This window comes from Alexandromys fortis, unplaced genomic scaffold (genome assembly GCF_014885135.2).
Source record: "Alexandromys fortis isolate MF-2015 unplaced genomic scaffold, M_Fortis_MF-2015_v1.1 scaffold_282, whole genome shotgun sequence".
In the NCBI taxonomy this organism is placed as follows: Eukaryota; Metazoa; Chordata; class Mammalia; order Rodentia; family Cricetidae; genus Alexandromys; species Alexandromys fortis.
In genome coordinates this window covers 144,543-166,160 of record NW_026068199.1, presented here as the reverse complement: position 1 = coordinate 166,160, position 21,618 = coordinate 144,543, and the positions used below count along the sequence as shown (strand labels likewise).

The 21,618-nt window shown below is 43.0% G+C and overlaps 1 protein-coding gene and 1 long non-coding RNA gene across 3 annotated transcripts; one reads left to right on the top strand and one right to left on the bottom strand.

Moving 5' to 3' along the window:
• Positions 1-1,578: 1,578 nt before the first annotated feature.
• LOC126493078 (uncharacterized) lies at positions 1,579-17,188 on the bottom strand. 2 transcript variants are annotated; one of them, XR_007589748.1, is made up of 3 exons: positions 17,141-17,188; positions 5,646-5,744; positions 1,579-5,134 (listed from the first exon to the last, which is right to left on the bottom strand). It is a non-coding gene; the product is annotated as an uncharacterized lncRNA (long non-coding RNA). The 2 variants fall into 2 exon arrangements; XR_007589747.1 differs by lacking the exon at positions 17,141-17,188 and adding an exon at positions 10,010-10,109.
• LOC126493076 (uncharacterized protein C11orf24 homolog) lies at positions 7,871-9,578 on the top strand. The gene is given in 2 exon segments (XM_050129863.1): positions 7,871-8,863; positions 8,866-9,578. Coding segments are annotated over 2 exon segments (1,278 nt in total). The 5' UTR covers positions 7,871-8,209; the 3' UTR covers positions 9,490-9,578.
• Positions 17,189-21,618: the final 4,430 nt, after the last annotated feature.

Sequence of the window (21,618 nt, the reverse complement as noted above, 5' to 3'; positions counted from 1 at the left end):
ACAAACCTCATGGTAATATATAAAATAATAGAAATGGTTTAATTTAAAATGTAAGAGCTTGCTAAGAATATGATATAATAATTGACCAAGTAGTGATTTAATTAACACAGTTTCTATGCGATTATTTCAGAAGTCTGGGTGGTTAGGAAATGAACAAGCAGCCTCCTACAACAAATTGGCATACCAACATGGTCAACTATATACATATAAAACCTCGAAAATCTTAGAAAGAAGTCCTAGACACACACACACACACACACACACACACACATACACACACACAAAGAACAGAGTTTCATGCAACTTCTTGTTCTGTTTGCTAAAAGCAAGCAGAGGCATGATTCCTTTAAGAGAGGTCTTCCTGATTCAGCAGTAGCAAAAAATACCCCTTCAGTTTCTAAACAGCAGCTTCCTGGTTCACCAGCACAAATGGCTCTGACTCTTTCAGGAGGTCCAGCTATGAAGCATTTTAATGGTGTCTGTGAGCAGAGTGCTACAACTTGCTTAATGGTAACATAGACCTGCTGTGTGCCTAAAAATGGGGCTGTGAGCATGGCTCTCAGAGGCAGCAAACATGTATCCATCATGTTGGACTGGGCAGAGCAAGCAGGCATGGCCATATTTGCCCTAGCCATGCCCACTTAGCATTTTAAGAAATAGTTCTGGTCAGAAAATAATTACAGATACACAATAAAGACAGATTCAGATGAAAAAGACCTCTAAATGGGTCACATTGTGTTTCAAAAATGTACGTAGGCTTGAGAGAAAGAAGAAAAAGAATATAGAGAGTTATAAAAAAGTAAATTATTTAAAAAACAAAGTCTTTAAAGAGACAGAGTAAACTTGTTGAAAAAGTAATAGAATAAGAAAGATGAGCCAAGTAAAGATGTCCACACAGAAAGTCTGGATTATGTATATTATTGTGTTTTCCTTATATTTTTTGGCTGTGAAGCAGCTATGTAGAGAGAGACATTTCATTGTATGCACTGCTAAGCTAAGCCAACATATATATTTTAAAAGTATCCTGACTTGAGAATTTGGGTCTAAAGATTTGTTACTTTGGAAAAGAGGTTCTGCTTTTGTTTTCACAGAAGATGAGAACCTGTGGATCAATTCGAGACTAATGTTGTTTGATGGATCAAAAGCCCCTGAAAGGTTGCCATAAGCACCCCCAAAATACTTTGACCAACAAAAAGCAGAAAGCAGTTTGGAGAGATCTATGCCCAAAATCCAAAATATTGTTTATAAATGTTTGTTTACATTTAAAGAGGGATATGCTGTAGATATGAATAATTTGCTTTGGTATGGATCTTGATCTATTGATAAAAATTTAAGGTCTATTTTGTTATATTTGCTCTTGATTAAGGTATTGTGTTTGTGCAGCTCATTTTAAGATGTAATGTATAATTAAGAAACATAGGTTCATAGAGAGTCATCTATTATAATCAAGTTTATAAACATGTTAGCTAGGTTTTCTAGATGTAGAGAGATATACTTCAGATAGACAGGCATTCTTCAACCACTTCAAAGAGCTATAGAATATGGCATTTAAAATGTTTTAATAACTTAGACTTTTCATGACAATGAGACACGTCTGCTTCTGGCAGCACTAATTACTTCAAGAGGCTGATGGGCATCAAAGAAGCTCCTTATAGAGTTGGTTAGCCGTTTGGGCAAAAAACTGCTCTTGCCTGGACTGATTGATGTTATGCTGTATTAACTGGGCATGCAGGACCCACAGATAAATAACTGCTGAACTTGCCTACAGGTGAGATTGTCTTTCGGGGTTACTGCTTCATAAAAGAGTCTACAAGACATTTCGCAGAACACAGAAGAAAGTGACTGACAAGCTGCCAATATAGACAGAACTGTCTTTGAAATTTCCTGCTTCATGGAAAAGTCTGCTGGATACTATGGGCCTGTAGGCTAAAGATTGGATGCCCCAATAATACAGAAGAATTTGTGTGACTGTCCAGGCAGCAAGATGTCTCTGTCAATTCTAGAGTTTTGGAAGTGGCTTACAATGCACTTCCTATTATCCTTTTGTTGCCTTTGATGGAGTTGAAGAATAAATAGTTATAATTATAGCTTTCCTTGGTTATTATAAAAGATAAAGTAGATACAAATATTGTAACTGTAATTCTCGCTTGATACCTGTTTTGTAGATGTAATTTTACTATGTTAAAATTAAAAGCTTCCATTTTATTTAAACAAAAAGAATGGGTGATGTGGAATTCCCCTCTTGTGGTGTGAACAGCATTGGTTAATAAAAAAAAAAAAAACTATTTTGGGCCTGTACAGGGCAGAATAGAGGTTGGTGGGGAAAACTAAACTTAATGCTGGGAGAAAGAAGGCAGAGACAGGAGACACCATGTAGACGCAAGAGGGGAAAGACACAAGCTGCTAGCTGGAACCTTGATGGTAGGCCATGAGCCTCATGGTAAAATATAAAATAATAGAAATGGGTTAATTTAATATGTAAGAGCTTGCTAGGAATATGCTGTAGTGATTGGCCAAGCAGTGATTTAATTAATACAGTTTTTGTGTGATTGAGAGTCTGAGCAGCTGGGAAATGAACAAGCAGCCTCCTACAACATTAATGTCAGAGTAAAGTCCTCCTTCTTCTTGTGAAAGAACTCTTAAATATCCTTAAGGTAGAGAAAGAGACTTCACATCCCAGCTACTCAACTGAGTTACATATTCAAGTATTAGTTGGGCCACAAAGTAAGTTCAAAGTCAGCCTGAAAATCTTAGTGAGATCGTGTCTCAAAACCAAAAATAAAATGGGTTTAGTTCAGAGCCTAGCCCAGTTGTTTACTTCCTCTGGCAGATGAAAGGAGCAAATATAGAGACCCACAGTCAATCACTAGGTGGAGCTCAGAGAACCCCCAATGAGAAGAAGGATTTCAGGAGTCTGAAGGGTTGAGGACACCAAGAGAATATGGCGCACAGAATCAACTAAACAGGGTTCATAGGGCCTCACAAAGACTGAAGCAAAAGTCTCAGAACCTGCATGGGTCTGCCTAGGTCCTCTGTATATACATTAGAGTTGCTTATCTTGGGGTTTTTGTGAAACTCCTAACAGTAGGAGCTGATGTGCCTCTGACTCTTTTGCCTGCCCTTAGAACTCTTCACTCCTACTAGGTTGTCTTGTCGAGCCTTGATATGAGGGTTTGCTCCTAGTCGTATTGCATCATGTCATGCCATATTTGGTTGATATTACTGTGAGAACTGCTCTTTTCTAAAGGGACACAGCAGAGGATCTGGGGAAGACTGGGTAAGGGGGGGAAATGGGAGCGATGGAGGGAGGAAACTTCTGTCAGGATATACTGTATGAGAGGCCCATAAAATAAATGGAAAAAACTGAGAAAAAGTAAAATGAGGGCTGGGATGTATGGGAGAAAGGTTCAAAAGGTCTTAGCTGAGGGACTATTGAAAGTTGGTGGTTTCTGGGGAACAAAGAGTCAATTTTCTCTAAGGGTGTGACCAGGGTCCAGTAGATAGCCCCATTGCCTTGAGTATATGAATAGCATAAACTATATTCACTGGATTATTGTTTGTAAAAAGGAGACACAAAGCAGAGGGGGAGAGGGAATTGGTGTAGTGTTACAGGCAAGAATGGGTATGGATATGATCAAAATATACTGCATGCACCTATAAAATTATCAAAAAGATATTTTAAATATATGTAATAGCAAAAATATATTCCTCATTATGCCCATGGATAAATGCATTCCGCACCCCTCATCTGAGAAGCTTTTATTTGCAGTTGATGGAGATTAACACAGAGACACATGACTGACCAAGGGGTAGAGACTAAGTTTGCAGAATGCTCAACCTTAAAGGGAGCATACACGCCATACATCTCCTCCTCCCAAGACTCAGAAGTCATTTAGGAAGAAGTGGTGGAAAAATCACAAAAGCCAGAAGCAGTAGATGACTTTGGGGGACTACAGGGTGTCCTGATCACAGAGGGCAGCTGCACATGTTAACTCATAGCATGCACAAGACCTGTGTATAACCAAGCCAGACAAAATCCCAGAACTGAAAGGAAATTTAGGCAAATTCTCCCTGTTTTAGCCTTGGAGCTAATGGGAATTCCTGGATGCTGGAAGAGGGAGACTCAGTTTTCTTTAAGAGTGTAGCCCCTGGAATCAGGAGTAGTGGAACACACCTTTAGCATTTGAGAGGCAGAGGCAGGTGATCTCTGTGAGTTCCTAATTTAGGCTAGTCTCCATAGTGAGTTCTAGAACAGCCAGAGCTACACAGTAAGAGAGTGTCTCTTTAAAAAACTGAAGAAGTGCAGAAGTGCAATCTCTAAAAAGTCAACCATGCTCCAGTGCTAGACCATGAATTCGAGAATATTCGGGCAGCACAGATTGGTAGTAAAGGTTTTTAGAAAAAGAGGGACACAAAGTTAAGTGGGTAGGGAAGAGGGGTCGATCTTGGAAGAGTTCAGTATGAGTCAAGTAAGGAACTCTCAAAGAACTAATAAAAGTTTCTTAAAAATAAAAGAATTTCTGAACAAGGGTACTCAACAGCATGCAACATCTGTGATCTTAAAAAATAAAAAGAGTATTTGGATTTAGGAAATACGATTCTGTGGTATTGTGTTTACCTAACGTATTGGACTCTAAGCTCAACCTCCAACACTGGGGAAAAATGTTCTCAGGTCACCTTCCCTTCCAAAAAAGCCCTTACTCACTCCTTTTAAAGCTGAACTGGGCCACATGCCCCATCTCTGTTTCTAGCAATAAGTCTGCAGTGAAAACCCCAAGTAGGGGTCGGAGTGGAGAGAGGCTCCTTCCAGGGGACTCCAGAATGTGCTTAGCTGGTTTCAAGCCTGAGTGGGAAATAGACTCCATTCCCCAAATCACCTACCCCATCCCTCCTGTTGTTCCGGGACTCACCGAGGGCCAGCACCATGGCAGAATGAAGTGACATAACTCAAGCTTCAGCAGTCTGATGCGGTCTGGAGCTGAAACCCCGCAGTGGACACAAGAAGCAGGATGTGTGGGCTGGGGCTCATTACAAGATTTCTCTATTAGTTTCCTCACATGAAGAGGAAGAGGTTTGTCCTCTGGGCTTTCCACGCTTTCCTTCAGTCACTGACTCTTTGAGAAGGGTTCAGATTCTAAAAAATACAACAGGCCTCTGAGTTCAGGTGCAATCGAATTCATTCTTCAACATGTTCGTCTTGCCATAAATATGTGAGACACAGGAGAATAAGATTTACACATCAGTCCTTATTGTAGAAATGAATGACCCTTGATCTTTGGGATAGGCATTTCAACACCCAAAGCTCACATTTCCTAATGTTTAAAATGAAAATCATAAAGCCTTCCCTGAATGTTTGTTGTTATGGTATTTGGAAGAGCCTAAACAGATACTTGAAGTGTTAAATATGCCCTGCTACAGATAATGGCCTTTCATATTAAATAATATTGGTGTGTGTGTGTGTGTGTTTCACAGTGTGTGTAGCAGACAGAGGACAACTTGGCAAAGTTGGTTCTTTCATATAGGTCCTGGGGATGAAACTTGAGTTTTCAGGTTTGGGAGCAAGCATTTTTATCCCCTGGGCAATCTCATTGACCCAGATGATTTTTTTAAGATTTATTTTTATTTTATGTGCATTGGTGTCTCACCTGTCTATGTATCTGTGTGAGGGTGCTGCTTCCTCTGGAATTGGAGTTGCAAACAGTTGTGAGTTGTTAGGTGGATGTTAGGAATTGAACCTGGGTCCTCTGGAAGAGTAACTAGTGCTTTTAACCACTAAATCATCTTTCCAGCCTCAGATGATATTTTTTAAAGATAATAGATATTGCCATGAGTAGAGAAATTGGATCTTTTTCATGCTCTTAACAGGAACCAAGGGCCCCAACTGTTATTAGAAAAGCTGCCTCTTAGAGAATGAGTCACAATCATTTTCAGGGACCTTAGGCCCTCCTTCCATGCCACTGATGGGAAAATGTGTAAATCAGAGGGGAAAAAGCTCTTCCTCTGTTGAAATAGCATGAAGATTTCACAAAATAAGAAATTAAAAATAGAACCCAAGTAAGGGGATGAAAGAAGTATGGAAGTGAGCTGTCAGCACTTATGGAATCATTGCAACACTATTCACAAGAGCTTTGATGGGGAAATTGTCCAAAGAATGGCTGGGCCTGACCCAGTAAACAACCCCAGAAGGGAAGGCACTGAATTGTTCCTCTCACATGAGGCATGTTAAGTAGTCATATTCAAGCTGCACATTCCGATCCATGCCTGAAATTTGTGCACTTGGGAGGATGAACAGAAGATCACTATGAGTGCAAGGCCAATCTTCACTACTTAGTGAGTTCTAAACCAGTCTGAACTATATAGCAAGAGTCTGTCTCAAAACCCTTGAAGTAGTTAAAGAAGTCAAATTCATAAAAGCAATGTTTAGAATGCTGTCTACCAGAAGGAAAAAAGTGGGGAAGTTATTTATCAATAGACAAAAATGTTAGTCAATCAGTAAGAATAAGTCTAAGACAACATAATACCATAGTCAATAAAACAGAACTGCACAGTTAAAATGTTAAAAGAACAGGTTTTATCCTTTTCTCTGTTTTAGCTAGGTTTTCTTTTGCTATGATAAAATATGAGCAAAAGTTATGTGGCGAGAAAAGGGTTTATTTCATCTTAGACTTCCACGTAACACTATCACTGAAGGAAGTCAGGGCAGGAACTCAAGACAGGAGCCTGGAGGCAGGAACTGAAACAGAGCCTATGGAGGAATACCTCTTACTGGCTTGCTTTTATGGTTTACCCAGTCTTCTTTCTTTTACAACCCAGAACTATCATTCTCACAGTGGGCTACTGCCATCCACATCCATCAATAATCAAGAAAATGACTCAGAGCTTTACCCACAGGCCAATCTGATGCGTGCATTTTCTTAATTGTGTTTTTTTTCTTTCCAAACTACTGTGGCTTGTATCAAGTTGACAAAACACTAGCCAGCTCCCTATCCCTCTCACTTTCCCCTCTCTCTCTTTTGTTCCCTCTCAGTTTCTGTCTCCTCCCTCTTCCTTTTTTCTCCTTCTCCCTTTACCTGTCCCCTCCTCTCTTTCTCTCTCCCTCTATACCTGTCCCCTCCTTCTCCCTCTCTATTCACCCATCCCTCTCTCCCTCCCTCTCTATATTCATGCAGTACCATTAAAACTGGAAAGGGGAACTCAGCCTGCTTACAGGCTGAGGGTCTGGGGTCACAGTGGTGAGTGCAATGACTGCAGGGATTTCTCTGTTCCTCTGAGCCAGCACCTGCCAAGCCTGCCCTTTTGTCTGCAAGGTCCTTGGCCAGCAAGTGGCCCTGATCCAGTACTAGGAGATCCATCTGGAGGGGTAAGTGTGTGCCCGCCCGTCTGGCTGGACACCCTGGGATCCGAGTACAGGCACCCTCCAATCCCCTAAACTTTCTGGCCATTCAGCAGGGCTTCTCCCTGACTTTCTCTACTTATTCCATCACAGCTTGCCCCCAAGCACTCCTTTCCATCTGTGGGCTCTTTAGATCCACCACCACAGCCTACTTCAGGGAGGAGGGGATCTGAGAGCCAACTCCAGTGCTAACGGGACCTAAAAGAGGGAAGAACAAGAAAAAAACCCAACTACACAGTTAGCCACAGCAAAGATGGGACCAAACCATCAAGACTCTCCTGACCATCGGCAGGTGCCGATGCAAGAATTCCTCCAACAACCTAAAAAGCAATGTGATAACACCAGAATTCAGTGATCATGCAACAGGAAGACTTGAACACCCTAATTCAGAAGAAGTAGAAGAAATTGACTTTAAATGTAACATTATGAAAGTGATAGATAACATTAAACAGGACGTGAAAAACTCCTTTAAAGAAATGGATGAGGGCTCACCCCCAAGCTGAGTTAACTGGGTGTCACTGCGGTCCATGTCCCCACGTGGGGCTGAATCGCTGAAGTGGCTACGTTGCGGAGCAAGGGCCACACATGGCCTGGGAGTGCCCTGCCCAACTGCTCTTACCTGCAAAGCCAGACTTAATATGCCAAGTACAGGATGCCAAGCCCACAGCTGCCCAAGGAGGACATCATCAGCCTGGCCTCCCAGTCTGCACTGAGCAGATACCTCTGATCCCTGGGCCAAGCAGAAGGCAACTGTGGACAGCCTGAAGGGCTGGCTGACTCAGAGACCACCAGCCTTGCTTCCAGCTCGCCAGCAAGATGTGGACAGCCTTGGTGCTGGTTTGGATTTCCTCCATGCCCTTATCTAGAAGCCATAGAGTGACTGAGGAGCTGCGACACTTAGTAGCGACCAAGGTGCAGCCTAAAGCCGTGAAGCAAACCGTGACTAGGGACACAGGTCCGAGAACAGCCACAGTGCCGCCTGCTCCTGTCACGCCGACCACGGGGACCTGGGCCGCTAGCCCGAACTCGACCAGAGTGACAGCGGAGATGACAACGCACTGGACAAACACGAGCACTCCGACCACCAGAGAAGGCACGACGGGCAGCGTGACCTCCAGTTCCCTTACACCACCCCCATCATCAGGGCCCGCGACTGTGGGGCCATCTCCACCCACCACCACTGCCGGACTTCCCTCTCACAGCACACCACATGCAGAAGTGCCAAGTACAGATGCCAGCACATCACCAAGAACAGCCACAGTGGCAACAGTGGCCCCACATCCCACCACTGTTGCTGCAGGCACCATAAACACAAGTAGTCCCACAAGGACTCCGAGTCCTGCCGAAAGCACACCTACTAACACATCCACCACGAGCCCCATCCCCACTTCAGGTGCCCAAACCCAAGGTACCACCATCCAGGTGACAACAGAACAGCCCGTGCATAGCACAGCTGGCAGCTCAACACCACCCGCTCTGTGGCTTCAACGTCCTCGGCAGTAGTGACCACCACTCAGATACAAATCAAGGAGCCAACTGCCAGCACAATGCCAGTGCCTCCTACCAGCCCGACCCCAGAAGTGGAAGCCACAACCCTCACCACGCAGCCAAGCCCTGCATTATCTACCCAGGGGATAGGTGGGCCAGGCACACTCCTGACAACAGAGCGGGTGGAGACCAAAGCCACAGCTGGTACTGCCTCTGCTGGGCCAGCACCCAGGAGCTCCGGGGACCCTAAGGTGCCAACCACAGACTCGAGTCAGCTCAGCACCCAAGGCCAGTACCTAGTGATCACCCCCGAGCCCCGAGCCCCATCCTTAGTGAACAAAATGTTGCTTCTGGTGGTGCTCGTTTTTGGGGTGACCCTGTTCATCGCAGTCCTAGCGATGTTTGCCCCGCAAGCCTACAAGAGCTGCAAGAAGAAGGACTACACGCAGGTGGACTACCTGATCAATGGCATGTATGCTGACTCGGAGATGTGTGCCCAGAAGGCCGGCCTCCTCCGTGGCCTTCTGTTTTGTCTCAGACCAAACCAAGTGCTTCCAGATCCTTTTGGTGCAATTTCGGAACTGTGCCAGATGCGTAGACACACGTAGCTGCTATCAGACCACTCCAGGAACAGGAGAGAGCTGCCTTTTCATAGTTATTTTTTTAAACGATCACATATGCAAGCGTGACCGCTGTCAAGGGGGCCTGGCCCGTTTGGATGTGAGATCTTGACCAGAATTAAAAGCAGTGGCTGCTCTTAAAAAAAAAATGGATGAGAAGACTAACATAAAGGTAGAAGAAGAAATGAATAAATCCCTCAAATATACTCAAGAAAACCAAGAAAAAGCAATCAAACAGGTAATGGAAACAGTTCAAGACTTGAAAACTGAAATGGAGGCAATGAAGAAAACACAAACCGAGGGATGGCTAGATATGGAAAATCTGGGTAAACAAACAGGAACTACAGAGACAAGTATAACCGACAAAATACAAGAGATAGAAGAGAGAATCTTGGGTGCTGAAGATACTGTAGAGGAAATAAAACTGGAGGGGGGACAGAATAACATAAAATCCTAAAGGGACTGAATAGATAAGAGACAGACCTAGGGTTTGAGGTTGGGTAGATACCTGTATGTCAAGACCAGAAAAGGTAGCGCTTTGCATGCCTTGAGCCCAGGGAGAGGAGAGATATCCTCCCACAGCGTCTCTAAGGTCTTCTGCATCTGAAGACAGGCATGGTGACGCCTGTGCCCCTTGCCACTTCCTGACACTGGTGGTGGTTGACTAAACAGTTTGTGCTCAATATTCCTCCTAATAAAAACCTAGCTCTGTGTGAGTAGCTCTGTTCTGAGCCTGGGAACATGAACAGGAAGGAAATGAAATTTTTTAAATTTTTTTTTATTTATTCTGTATACAATATTCTATCTGCATGTATGCTTACAGGCCAGAAGAAGGCACCAGACCTCATTATAGATGGTTGTGAGACACCATGTGGTCACTGGAAATTGAACTCAGGACCTTTGGAAGGGCAGGCAATGCTCTTAACCACTGAGCCATCATTCCAGCCCCAGGAAATGAAATTTCAACTGAGACATTTCAACAGTCCAACCTGTGGTTCACAGAAGTCTTGATCTTGCAATAGTCCTACCTAACCACGCAGCTCCAGCTTTTCCAAAGCATCTCATATGACCAGTGAGGCCAAATAATACTCATGGTGAAGTAAATTTTATGCATGGATGGTTGCTGGTAATCAATCCATTCAAGACCTTTGTCCTCCTTTACTTCTATCATTGGCAACAACATCATCAGGATATAATGTCCGTAAGTCACACATAGAGTCATTGTGAAACAGAATAGACCAACATTAACCAAAACACTAACCAAACATGAGAGCTGGGATCCCTAGAAAATTGCTGAGTTGTTAAACTTGAAACTTTCTGAACTTGGAATTCCTACCCCTCCCTCCTTCCCTTATTCCCTTACTCTCTACTTCTGCATTCCCTCTCTTGGTTCTTTCAGCAGTAAGGAGTAAGTTTAGGGTCTCCCACATGCCAGGCAGGCACACTACTGTTGAGTTATAGCTCTAAACCCTTTAAACTTTTTATCTTTTTAACATATTTTTCATTTTGTTAGATGTGTATGTTTTGGCTGCATGTATGAAAGTTAAAAAATGCAGTATAAGCCAACTCCTAATGACTTATTGTTATACCTGTAGATTACCATGTATCTCAAGCCTCAACATAGAAATTCATAGACTCTACAGAACGGAACTAAATTTCATATTTTATATATGTATATATATACATATATATAATAGCATTCTTTTTAATGTCTCCTACTCCTCTTTTGCTTCTTTCTTTTTCTCCTTCATTTCAAGACATCGTGTCATATAGCTAGGCAGCCTTTAATTCACTATATAGTCAGAGATGACCTTGAATTCCAGATCTGCCTGATTTTACCTCCCAAGTCATGGAATGGCAGGAATGTGCCACCAAGCAGTGTTGGGTTTGTTTCTCTGCTTGCTATTTTGTTTATAGACACTGAATAAAATTAGTGATACCCAAATATTCATAGATGTAGAGACATCCACTGGAGCATAGTCAACCTACCATGAATCACATCCTTAAAGTAAACTTATTCTCCCTCTCATGGAAGCCATCAATTGCCAATCAAACCTAAGCTGGAAGTGGGACCTAGAGAGTCTTTACCCCATCCATACTGGACTTTCAACTGGCTTGATCTTATGCAAGTCACCAAAGTTCATGACCTAATAGCCCTGTCTGTTCAGCATTTCACAGCACTCCTCCCATCTTCTGACTTCTTTTGTTGGCAGTTTGTGTATTACAGTTACAAAGAAAGAATCAATAGCTTTATTATTTATCTTGAAAGGTAATCTTATAAGAAATTTTAAAGGAATCACAAACCTAAACTTTTATATATGGAAAACATTTAGATTCACTTTAAATCTTTAGGGTGCATACTCACTCATCAATAGTTCCTTATATCAGGAGGTTCAGGGCAAAATAGGTACAAGGAATTAATCATCACCTTTGATCACGAACCAATTCTAGCAAGGAAAGTACATCATCTAGTAAAACTTGGGCTGCTTTGTGTTTGTGACCCTAACCTAATGGATCTATAATTTAGCTATATGCCCTTGTAAGTTTTAGATTATTTTCTATGATTTTTCATCTCAAACCTATTTGACCAAAATATCTAGTCTAACCTTAAGTTATTTTCAAAGCTTTATTTCAGCTATGATGCACTCCAAAGCCTGTGAACACACCTCCCAACATTAAGACTAGAAGAATTTAAACTAGCTGGACTACGGGGACTCAATTATTTTTTTCTAATTATTGACCTGAGCAACAGTCTGTATGGCTCCTCAATAGAAACTCATGTGTCGTAGGTGTGTGTCACTTCCTTGTTTGACTTTTCATCATGAAAATTCAATTTAAATTAACATTATTATTATTATCAATTAGAGAGTACAATTTAAGAAGAAATAATCTTCATAATAATACACTGGTAAAAATATCCAATAGAACAGGATGTTTCCATGAGATAAGCACACTACATTACAGGCAGTGATAATCTCCCCACACCCATTTACACCATGTCAGACACCAAAGAAAGATAGCAGTGGCAAACATGTAAGGGCACAGCAGAAAGAGAAGACAGTCTGTGGTCTCCGGGACCTTGCCTATCTGAGAATCACCCATCAGGGATTTTCCTCCTCTTTGACTGACACATGGACTTCAATTGCCACCTGCTCCTCTGACATGGTCACTGGCAAAATTGATTTAAAAATATTTTTTCTTGAGGTCTCCTCTGATACTCTCTTTATAAATTGAACAGTTGTATGCCTTCCTCCATCAAAGCTTACATGTTGAATCCTAATATCGTGGAGGCCTGAAAGATGTTCTGTGGTTAGGCATGCTTGTTGCTCTTGCAGGAGACCCATGTTGGGCAGCCCACAGCTTCCTGTACTCTTGCCCTGAAGGATTCAACATCCTCTGTTGATATCCTCAGCCATCTGTGCACACATTGTATAAACTCTCTCACACTAACACACACATATTCTGTGAACATGTGGTATAAACTCACACACATATATACAAAAATACTTTTAAAAATAATTTTTAAATTCCATTGAAGATTCTAGAACACAGATATTAAAGGAAGGAGACTCTATGTTGGATACCCCCCTCCCCGCAAGTAACAACAGTTAGGACTTCTGACCTTCCAAACTGTAAGTCAATAAATTGACCTAATCCTAAACCACTGCATTCACAATAATTCACTCAAGACTCAGTGGGGAATGAAACCACCAGCTGGAGAAAGGTATGAATGACTCTATTCACATGTTACCAACAAGAACTGGACACAAGAGAGAAGTCGTAAGCATTTTGTTTCTTCTCTTCTTTTTGTGATAGCACACCTCAGCAAGTGGAACTTAATAGAGACAGGATTTATTTTAGCTCACAGTTCAAGGTACATTATGGTAAGTTAATCACAGTGGTAGGAGTTTGAGACATCTGGTTACATTGCACCCACAATCAGAGAGCAGAGTGTGATGGATGCTTGCTGCTACTCAACTTGCTCTTTCTTTGTTTATTCCCAGATCATATCCAGGAAATGTAGATACCCACAGTGGGTGATTCTTCCCTCACAATGAGCAAAATTACGGTAATTCATCACAGATATGTCCAGAGATCCCTCTTCTAGATGATGCTAGATTCTCTCTAGTAGACAACACTAAACATCACAACTTTCATGCGGCCACTCAACATCATGGAGGGAGCTGCATATATGTCTCTGTTATGCAGTCATTTTTACTGCATGATGCATTTATACATATGAGAATGCATAAACAGTCCTTTGTTCTGTCTGTTCACTGTTATAGCATGAGTTATTGCTTGGAGACTGACTGTTCTGTCTTGTCAAGTTAAACTTGTAAGAGCACTGGAGGAGTTTCACTGGCAGCCAGCCTGAATTGTAGGTGTTCTGAGACTGCTCGTGCGTGATTCAGAATGTAGCGAGAGCACCAGCAAAATGGAATTTCCCTTTAGAGTCCTGATGTTTGGACTCTGAGGGCAGCATCGGCCTAGGGAAGAGCTAATGTTCCCTTTTCTGTTCACAGAGGAAGAACTTGCAGCTGAGAAGCGGTGGGGTCCCAGAACTAGCAGCACCGTGAATCTGAAGGAGGTGATAATGAATCAATCACGTGCTCATAAGCGTCTCTATATTGAATGTGACTGAGGTGTCAGAAATCTGACTGAGGGGCCTGTCTTCTCCTAATCTGAAGAGCGCACAGACCTATACGCTCCCTGCACCAAGTGGACACACGACTTCTCTGGTTACACACACTAAGCTCAAACCATAGATTTAGGGGAAGTCCCTGAGAATGATCAGCATGTCTTCTGGTTTTAGCTTCAGGGCCATTCCCAGAGAAACTCCAGTCACACCAGCTCTTCTTTTTTACCAACTGCAGTGGGATCTCTGTGTTAAGACAGGAGAACAGCTGTGGCTTGGGCAGCCTGTGGGGGCCAATAAGACCAGGATTTCTCACCAGTGCTTGAACTAGCTTTTTAAAGCCTATAGAGACATTCTTTGCTCAGACATGGTAAAGTGGGGAGAGGTTTGGCCTTGCCTCAACTTGATAAGCTAGACTTTGTAGACTCCCCATGGGAGGCCTTACCCTAAAGGAGAAGTGGAAGAGGGGCTGGGGGGAAGAGAGGTGGAAGTGAGTCAGAGGAGGGGGGAGGGAGAACTGTGTTTGGTATGTAAAATAAAAAAGAAACTTTAAAATAAAAAAAAAAATAAAAGACAGGAGAACAGATTCCGAGTATTAGGGGAAGGATTTTCCTATGCCAGCTGTGCTGAACCAGAAACAGGGCATGAAGAGCAATAGGGTGCAGTGCTCCCCTCCCCCCGCCTCATCCACCATCCACTCTTGGCTACACCTCGTAGATATGGATCCAGCCTTCCAGCCTGTAGCACATAAACCTGGTAATGGGAGAGCGCCCACCTGAGTTTTGTCATCCTTCTTCTCCCACAGCCCCTACTAAGTGGAGGAGTAGGTGGTCTACATGCCCAGGGCCAGTTCCCACAACAGGAAGGCTCCAACTAGCACTATCTTTACTAGGCCTAGCTCTAGACACTATATTTCTGAGGCTTGAAATAACAGGTAAAGGTATAGGAAATGATGCTCTTTTCCTCTGCAGATTTCTCAGAGGAGCAGAAGCACCCACTTGTCTCAAATTTCACTCTTTGTGCCTTTGGTCTTACCACATTGAGAATTTTTCCCCACAATGAGCAATTCTTGCTGTGTCACAAGCCCCACTGGCCAAACGAACATTCACTACAAGGTGTCAAACTCAGATGACTCATTTGATTCTGTTTGTTTTATTATTATTATTTAATTGAAATTTTACATACCTGTCCTAGTCCCCACTCCCTCCCTTCCATCTTCTCCCTCCACCTCCTCCCCCACTGCACCCATCCACTCCTCAGAGACTGTAAGGCTCCTTATGGGGAGTCAACAAAGTCTAGCATATTGCTTTGAGGCAGGATCAAGACCCTTCCAACTATATCTAGGCTGAGCAAGGTATCTCTCCAAAGAGAATGAGCTCCAAAAACCCAGTTCAAGCAGTAAAGATAAATCCTGGCCCCACTGTCAGTGGCCCCTCAGACTGTCCCAGCCACATTCAGAGAAAAGTAGATTTTAATAGAGACTTGAGGTTCACAGAAAAACTGAACAGAAGGTGAATGGCGTTTCTGGTGTCCTCCCTGCCCTGCTCTGCTCCAACAGAGTGGTCTACTTTGTGAAAAAGCTACAGATACACATTGCTGTCATCAGCATCTGTAGCTCATATTGTGCTGTGTACCATGTGGATCGGGCAAATGTCTAGTGTCATGGATCTACCATTATGGAAAAAGATGGATGACTTTGGCATTGTTCAGGACCCTAATGGTGTCCAGAACATCGTTACCCTTGATCTGAAATGGTCTTTTCAAAGCTAAAGAGATGGTTTTGTGGCTAAGAGTGCTTACAGCTCATGCAAAGCATTGAAATTCAAATTCCAGTGCCCATGTTTGGTGTCTCACAGTCGCCCGTAACTCTAGCTCCTGGGGATCTGATGCATTCTTCTGACCTTCTCAGATACTAAAAACATACACATGTGCATGCATACACACACACAGACCGACAGACAGACAGACTGATGACAGACAAAGACAGATACATATATGGAGAGGTACACACAGAGAGAAACAGAGAAGGAGGGAAGAGGAGTGGGAGTGGAAAAAAATGAGATATGTACATAAAAACAAAATCCATGGGACCCAGAAGGTGGCCACGAGGGTTACTCTAGAGAGGAGTTAGAATCTAATGTCCCAAATACAAGTTTAGACTCCAAGATCATTTCCACCGTCACCCTATCACCCTTTGTCCCTCTAACACCACCTCTCTTGCCTAATATGAGCCAACCTTCACAACTTATTCTAAGGACTTGCCTGCCCTACTGTTCTCAGGCTACATGGACTCAGTGCTCAAAAGAAATTCAGACTTTCAACAGGATTTCACTCAAAAATCTAGGCTTGATCTGGCTTTTCAGCATGGTCTTAGCTAGGGTCAGGGGAACAGGAAGCCTAGATAGATATTGCCCTTTGGTCACTGGGCATCCCCACATCATGAACGCAAGCAGGACTTGGATCTAGGGGCCTATCTTCCCTGTGCCCCAAACTCACACCCTACGGGCTCTCATAATTCTATACTTTACCAAGGGAAAACCAGGAAGTAAACACAGGAAGCATTGTGCTGTCTCCCTAGCCTCACCCTGGCCAACAGTTGTACAGGCTATGGCCATCAGATGTTCCGTCATTACTACCTATGGTTTTCTTATCAAGCATTTCCCCTTTCTTAGAAAGTGTTTCTCATTGATTTGGTTCCTCCTTACCTTGACTGGGACATAGCAGAGAACTGTTCTGTTAAAGTATCTTTGTGCCTGCCCATGTCCTCCATGAACACCATCTCTGACCCAAGTATCAGGTAACACTAGCTATACTGACCTGCCAAGAGAGATTCTACTTGCCAAATCTGAAGGAGGGTTGAATTTAAACATGGCATCACTGTGCCAGGCATGTCTAATAAAATGGGGAACATTAAGTAAGCCACCTTTTCATGAAACCTTGTGTAGTTGTGTTCATTTTTCTGATCAACTGGTACATCACTGTCGTGGCTATGGAGGAACTTACCTCTGTGTACATGACACTTGAAATATGGAACTCAAGGAAACTCTCAGTCTGAAAAAGATACACAACAAACTTCCTCATAAATTATGTAACTTGAAGTAGTACTAGACTCTTTAAAACTGAACCAGCCTGGAGCTGGAAAGGGTAGCTAAGTGATAAAGAATGTTTACTATTCTCTCAAGTGTACACCTACATCAGGAGGCTACAATTACCTTTAACTCCAGCTCCAAGTGTCATGATGCCACTTTCTGAGCTCCACAGACACCTATATGTACATGCACTCTCACCCAAGCACACACATAGACAGAAATAAAATCTTAAGTAAACAAGTTAAACAAAGGTGGGCTTTGTTTATTATTTGGTACTGTGAAGCCACCATGTGGAAATTAAGACTGGCACCTGGAATTCCTGGGGTAGCTGAGGTAAGCATAGCTTCAGTGAATACACACAGGCAAAGACTATACCCAGATGACATCCTTTTGGTGACTATGTCCTCATCTTCTGACTCCTAGATTCTTTGGGCTCCCTCTTCTATAAATGTTCCTTTATATTTTAGTATTTATTTGACTTCATCTTCATTTTTATCTTTATCTTTGCCTTCATTTATGCATACCACATACATGTAGTACCTACAGCAGCCACAAAAGGGCATCAAGTGCCCTGGGATTAGAGTTACAGACAGCTGTTGGAAGGCACCATGTGGGTACTAGCAACCAAATGAGGGTCTCAACCAAGAATGGCAAGTTCTCTTAACTGCTGAGTCATCACTCCAGCCCCTCTGTGGTGTTCCTTGAGCCCTGGAGGGACTGACAAGCTGTCCAACTGAAGGCTGAGCTGTCCACCAACACTGACCACTTTGGTCAGTTACATGTTTCTATGTTAATAGATGCCCACAGCATTAAAAAGAACTTCTCTGGTGGTTTGGCTTTATCTCTTTTTTTTTCATTCAAAAATTTACACTTCCTTCCCTCCTCCCATTTCCCTCCTATTCTCCCACTTACCCTCCTTCCTCCCCCTCCCTCCTTAAGAGAGGGCAGGGTACCCTGCCTTGTGGGAAGTCCAAGGCCCCCCCATCCATCCAGGCCTAGGAAGGTGTGCATCCAAATGGACTAGGGTCCCAAAAAGCCCAGAACATGCAGTAGAAACAGGTCCCAGGGCTATTATCAACGGCTTCTCAGTCCACCTCCATTGGGCTTTATCTTTAAGAAAACAAAAGAGATTCTAAGCACACATGTTGCCCAATCTTGTTATTTCTCTAAATATATCTGTGGGACCACTTCATGGACTCAGAANATGCTGGAGAGGATGTGGTGTAAAGGAAACACTCATTCATTGCTGGTGGGAGTGCAAACTGGTACAGCCCTGTTGGATATCAGTATGGCAATTTCTCAGAAAATTAGGAAAAACCCTACCTCAAGACCCAGCAATACCACTTTTGGGTATTTACCCAAAGGATGCTCAATCGTACCACAAGGCCATGTGCTCAACTATGTTCATAGCAGCATCGTTTGTCATAGCCAGAATCTAAAAACAACCTAAATGCCCCTCGACCAAAGAACGAATAAAGAAAATGTGGTTCATTTACATAATGGAGTACTACACAGCAGAAAAAAATAAGGACACCTTGAAATTTGTGGGCCAATGGATGGCTCTAGAAAACATCATATTGAGTGAGGTAACCCAGACCCAGAAAGACAAATGTCATATATACTCACTCATAGGTGGTTTTTAAACATAAAGCAAAGAAAACCAGCCCACAATTCAAAATCCCAGAGATCCTAGACAGCAACGAGGAGCTTATGAAAGACATACATAGATCTAATCTATATGGGAAGTAGAAAAAGACAGGATCTCCTGAGTAAATTGGTTACGTGGGGACCATGGGAAAGGGTAGAGAGGGAGGGGAGAGGAAAGGAGAGAAGTGGATCAAAATATATAGCTCAATTAAAAACAAATTTTAAAAAAGATTGCTTGATGTTATAAAAAATACTCTTGCCTTTGTAAAATATAGCTGCACTGTACCTGTAACTGCCACACCACATTGACTCTTCACAGCCCATAACCACATTCCCACCACTCTGCATCCATCCCATTGTCCATAGTTGCTTCTCCTATGAATTTGATCACTTGAACAGGTGTTCAATGAAAACTTGGTTACTGAGATGTTAGAAGGGCTGCAGCTCGGGAGGCAGGGGCTAGCAGATCTCTGTGAGTTCAAGTCCAGTCTTGTCTACAGAGAAAATTCCAGGGCAGCCAGGAATGCACAGAGAAATCTTGTCTCCACAAACAAACTAACAAACAGCATCAACAGCTAAAAGGGCTACAGAAACACTGGCTCCAAAGTCAAGATTTATAGTAAGTTCCTCCTCTGGTTCAGTCTCCCACGGCTTCAATGACCTAACAAGTCACTTCCCCTTCTAGACTAGCTTAGTCACGAGACTGTCCTTTCTTTGAAATCAACCAACGAAGAGTCACCAGTTGCCCATCACAAGCTCCATGCCTGAAGTTGTGGGCTCACTTGAAGGTCTGTACAGCAGGAGTTTTCAGTGTATCTTGTTCACATCTTAGTGGATCAGGAAACTGGGATCATGGCTGGAAATGATACCAGGTTATAACTTTCAAAGGCCCCTCCAGTGGCCCATGTCTACCAGTTAGACACTGTATCCCAAAGGTTTCATAGACTTCCCACTGGTCACCAAGTGCTGAAAACCTGAGCTCATGTCAGTCACAGAAAACATGCTGCTCTAACTCTCAACAAACAACCTAACCTTAAGACCTTGACCTTTTACTCTGTGGGAACTTAGCAACCTGAAACCTTAAGTATCACCAAAGGAAGACATACCCAAGCTCCTCCCAGAAACTAGCACGAATCTCTTGGAAGCTAATGGTAGTCCCTGTACCATAGGGAGTACTAGCTGTATATAAGGTTTGTTTTGTTGTTGTTGTTTTGTTGTTGTTTGTTTGGTTGGTTTTTTGTTTTGCCTTCTCTCAATGCCCTTGTTCTGTACTTAAACACAGAAAATTTTTTACATGGGAAAATTTATTTTCTTATCCATTCTAGTTCCATTTCTATTGCAATGATTAAAGATCCAGACAAAAAGCAAATCTGGAGAGAAAAATATTAAATTTTAGGCCGCAGTTCCAGTTTACAGTCCACCGCAGCTCAAAACTCACTGTGGCACAAGTTTGAAGCATCTAGTCACATCATATCTATATTTAAGAACAGGGAGAAATAAATGTCGGTGTTGGTTTGATTTCTCCACTCTTACTTACTTCTGGAGCCCCTGATTAAAGAAGGGTGCCACCCACTGCCAGCTAAATCTTCACATAAGCTCCCAATACCTGACCACAGACCAGCCCAATGTAGAAAACCCATCAATGTTAGTATCTTCCCAGATGATTCTAGGTTTTGTCTAGTTCACAGTTTAAACTAGCCATCATACCCTCGCTGAACATAAGAGTCAAACTTGTGGCTGGGCAACTGCTGGGTGTGTCCAACTCAAAGACATCAGCTGTCACGATGATAAAATCCTGAATGGTCTGATGTTGTGGAAAAAGATGGATGACTTTGGCATTGTTCAGGACCCTAATGATGTCCAGAACATCGTTACCCTTGATCTGAAATGGTCTTTTCAAAGCTAAAGAGATGGTTTTGTGGCTAAGAGTGCTTACAGCTCATGCAAAGCATTGAAATTCAAATTCCAGTGCCCATGTTTGGTGTCTCACAGTCGCCCGTAACTCTAGCTCCTGGGGATCTGATGCATTCTTCTGACCTTCTCAGATACTAAAAACATACACATGTGCATGCATACACACACACAGACCGACAGACAGACAGACTGATGACAGACAAAGACAGATACATATATGGAGAGGTACACACAGAGAGAAACAGAGAAGGAGGGAAGAGGAGTGGGAGAGGAAAAAATGAGATATGTACATTAACAACAAAATCCATGGGACCCAGAAGGTGGCCACGAGGGTTACTCTAGAGAGGAGTTAGAATAATGTCCCAAATACAAGTTTAGACTCCCAGATCATTTCCACAGTCACCCTATCACCCTTTGTCCCTCTAACACCACCTCTCTTGCCTAATATGAGCCAACCTTCACAACTTATTCTAAGGACTTGCCTGCCCTACTGTTCTCAGGCTACATGGACTCAGTGCTCAAAAGAAATTCAGACTTTCAACAGGATTTCACTCAGAAATCTAGGCTTGATCTGGCTTTTCAGCATGGTCCTAGCTAGGGTCAGGGGAACAGGAAGCCTAGATAGATACTGCCCTTTGGTCACTGGGCATCCCCACATCATGAACGCAAGCAGGACTTGGATCTAGGGGCCTATCTTCCCTGTGCCCCAAACTCACACCCTACGGGCTCTCATAATTATATACTTTACCAAGGGAAAACCAGGAAGTAAACACAGGAAGCATTGTGCTGTCTCCCTAGCCTCACCCTGGCCAACAGTTGTACAGGCTATGG